Source organism: Acanthisitta chloris, unplaced genomic scaffold (genome assembly GCF_000695815.1).
Source record: "Acanthisitta chloris isolate BGI_N310 unplaced genomic scaffold, ASM69581v1 scaffold17755, whole genome shotgun sequence".
In the NCBI taxonomy this organism is placed as follows: domain Eukaryota; kingdom Metazoa; phylum Chordata; class Aves; order Passeriformes; family Acanthisittidae; genus Acanthisitta; species Acanthisitta chloris.
In genome coordinates, this window is record NW_008674431.1 from 1 (window position 1) to 3,612 (window position 3,612).

Genomic DNA, 3,612 nt, shown 5'->3' on the forward strand with positions numbered 1-3,612 from the left:
CCGGCCCCGCAGGGACACAGCCGGCCGCAGCCTCCCCGCCCACCCGGGGGTCCTTGGCTCCCCCTTGGTGCTGGGCAGCATGTCTGAGCCCAGCAGAGCTGGGAGGCTGCAGCAAGGCCACCGTTTGGTCAGTGCATCCCCCAGAGCTTGGCATACAGTGCTGGAGAAACCCACCCACCTGCTTTGGTGATGCCCAGCACTGCAGCCGTCGTCATCGTGTTTCCCATCGCTTTGATGGCTTGGAATCATCACTGTAAAGCGAGGGGGGATGTGGTGGGGTGAGCTGGGTGCAGCCCCATCCTCCCTAACCCCATGCCTCCCTCACAGCTTAGCCAACATCCCGTTGACTCCAGAGACCCAGCGGGACCAGGAGCGTCGGATACGCAGGGAAATTGCCAACAGCAACGAGAGACGGCGGATGCAGAGCATCAATGCTGGCTTCCAGTCCCTGAAAACCCTCATCCCACACACGGATGGGGAGAAGCTCAGCAAGGTGAGTGGGACGTTACTGGGGCAGTGTGGGTGCTCGTCCTGCACCTGGAGGTTTTCAGGGTCACTTGCTGGGCAGGACAGGGTTGTAAGAATAATTGAGAGTATTTGCATATGTTAATTCAGTGATGGAGGTCTCTCCTGGGGAGGTTTCCTGGCAGGACCGAGTGTGCATCACCAGCCCAGTGTCCCAGAGTGGGCTGAGAGCATGTAACAGCTCCCAGTGCCCAGGAGCAGGGTGGCATGTGCCAGGATGAGGGGGGAACCCTGCTGTGGAGGGAAGTGGGGTGAGGAGGCTCATGGTAGCCAGGCGGGTTCTTGAGACAAGTCAACTAGGTTTTCACCACGGTAGAAATCCCAGGAGGAGCCTGGGGGTGAAGTGGTCTCTGAATGGAGATGCCAGTGCTGGGTATGGAGCAGTGCTGCTGCCTCCCGGGCTGGGAGGGAGCTTCGCAAGGGAGGGCTGTCATCTCTCCTGCCTCAGCGTGTCCCTCCTGGTTCTCCCACAGGCAGCCATCCTCCAGCAAACAGCTGAGTACATCTTCTCCCTGGAGCAGGAAAAGACTCGGCTACTGCAGCAGAACACCCAACTCAAGCGGTTCATTCAGGTAGTGCTCCAGGGATGGGACAGGAGGGGGTGGGATAATCATGGCTGGCTCAGGAGGGAACATCATCATGGTACCCTGGGGTCAGGGTGAGACTGTCTACCCAAATCAGCTAGGGAATTGAGATGTTTCCACCCTCCTGGCAGGGCAGAGAGCCCTGATCAACCCAGAATCTCTTATCTGGCAGGGGGAGAAGGGCTGGTGTCCTGTTTTCCACCGTTGCCATGCAGGTGGGGTGTCAGGATATGGCCTGGTGGCAGCTCTGGTGCTGGGATGGCCCAGTGGAGCTGTCCTGGGTGTCAGGGTGTGAGAATGGGTTTGCACAAGGCTGAGGGACTGAGGATCAGGATGGGGAGCACATGCAGGAGCCCATCCATTCTTAGGCATCAACCACATCCCCAGGGAGACCCTTCTGCTCAGGGAGCTGTGCTACCCAGACACGGTCCAGATGGCAGGGAGAGCATCCAGGCTGGTCCCTGTTTCCTGACACCGCATTCCCACGGCAGGAATTCAGGGGCGCCTCCCCGAAACGGCGACGGGCGGAGGACAAAGACGAGGGGATTGGCTCGCCGGACATCTGGGAAGATGAGAAGGCTGAGGATCTGCGTCGGGAGATGATCGAGCTCCGGCAGCAGCTGGACAAGGAGCGCTCAGTCCGCATGATGCTGGAGGAGCAGGTGAGGCCGAGTGCCCTCTAGTGGGCTCTGCTGCCGCTCTGACAGACCCCCAGGACACACCAGCACTGCTGCAGGGTCATGGGACACCTGCTCTGGACATCTGCTCCAGACACTGCGGCTCCGTACTCGGCCGGGGCTCCCTGGCTCCTCTGTGCCCACCCCACCGAGGGGACAGCCCATGGTCGAGGTTCTGGGGTGCTGTGCTGGGCTCCCCACTGATGCTGGGGGTCTCTTGCCCTCAGGTTCGCTCCCTGGAGGCCCATATGTACCCCGAGAAGCTGAAGGTGATTGCTCAGCAGGTGCAGCTCCAGCAGCAGCAGGAACAGGTGAGGTTGCTGCACCAGGAGAAGTTAGAGCGTGAGCAGCAGATCCGAACCCAGGTGAGTGTGCCAATGCCCTCCCAGCCCACCCTGCCCATGGCTCACCTGTGGGGACACCCCAAGATCCCCCCCCAGACAGTGAAAATCAGGGGGTTGGGGCAGTTTGGTGATGGGCTTTGCACCTCCTGTGGGGAGCGATGCCTCAGCAAAGCTCTCACCCTTGGTGAATCGGGAAAGGGTTGGCCCAAAGCCCCTGCAGTGCTCAGGAGACTGTGATTGCAGACACCCTGTGTTTCATGGGGGCATTATGGCTTGAACCACCTGTGGTGTTTTCAGAGTGGCTCAGCTCCCTGGTACAGAGAGCTTTGTACAGGGAAGGTCACTTGCTGGCAGGCAGGGATTCATAACTCGGGGTTCACCTCTCTCTGGGTGGCTCCTGCTGAGTTTTAGGGACTCTCAAACTGCTCCCTGCCACCTACCAGGCTGGGAAAGGGGAGTGCCCAGCTGGCAGGCAATGGGGATAGGAGCATTCAGCCTATTCCCTGACACAGCTGGATTTGGCAGTGGTTCAGGAAGGAGGCGAGTGCTGTGTCTCTGTGTGCTGCCACCCTCAAGCCCAGCCTACAGCCACACCACTCCAGGAGCTTCAAAGAGAGGGAAGAGCACCAGCTTCCTCCCTCCTTGGGCTTCTGTGGAGCCGTGTCCCCACAGGGTCCCTGCTGGCTGCCTCCCGGGGAAGTTCAGCCTATTTTTAGGTGAACTCTCTGTAGCCTTCTGCTAGAGTGGATCTTCCCATCCGCTGGAGAATGAGGATCTCCGAGGAGTGCGGGGGGGTTCCCAGCCACAGAGTTCAGAGCAGTGGCAGGGCTGGCACTTGCCTCTCCTGGCTTCAAAGCCAAAGTCGTTCCTCTTTGGGAATACAGGGAATCTTTCATGTTCTATTCTGCCAAACCTAAGTAGTGGCAGCTTTCAGCTGGCATCCTCCTGCTTCATACAGGATGGAGAACTGGAGCAGACGAGTGATGCTTCAGCTTTCACAGGAGTTTGGGCTCCATGAACAAGGTGCTGCTGTGCCCAGGTGCCTGCTCACCAGAAGGATTCATTTCTCTCCCTAGCTCCTGCCATCACATGCTCCCCCAGCACCCACCCACCACCCTACGGTGATCGTTCCAGCGCCACCTCCCTCCCATCACGTCACTGTGGTCACCATGGGCCCGTCCTCAGTCATCAACACAGTCTCCACGTCCCGGCAGAACCTGGACACCATCGTTCAGGTGAGTGGGGCAGCAGGATGGGCTGCGGTGGGAGGGTTTCAGAGGCTCCCTAATACCCCACGGGGTGCCTCAGAGGGGACACCACGAGCCATCCTGATGGCTGGTGGTTGCCCTTGCCAGGCGATCCAGCACATCGAGGGGACACAGGAGAAGCAGCTGCAGGAAGAGGAGCAGAGACGCGCTGTCATCGTGACGCCGGCACGCGCCTGCCCCGAGCCCTCCACCTCCGACACTGCCTCCGACACCG

The 3,612-nt window shown here is 59.9% G+C and overlaps 1 protein-coding gene across 1 annotated transcript; it reads left to right on the forward strand.

Moving 5' to 3' along the window:
- Window positions 1–327: 327 nt before the first annotated feature.
- TFAP4 (transcription factor AP-4 (activating enhancer binding protein 4)) lies at window positions 328–3,608 on the forward strand (the record flags this gene model as incomplete). The annotated part of the gene is made up of 6 exons (XM_009075353.1): window positions 328–493; window positions 999–1,097; window positions 1,601–1,771; window positions 2,014–2,151; window positions 3,207–3,365; window positions 3,486–3,608. Coding segments are annotated over 6 exons (856 nt in total), but the record flags the coding sequence as incomplete, so codon positions are not given.
- Window positions 3,609–3,612: the final 4 nt, after the last annotated feature.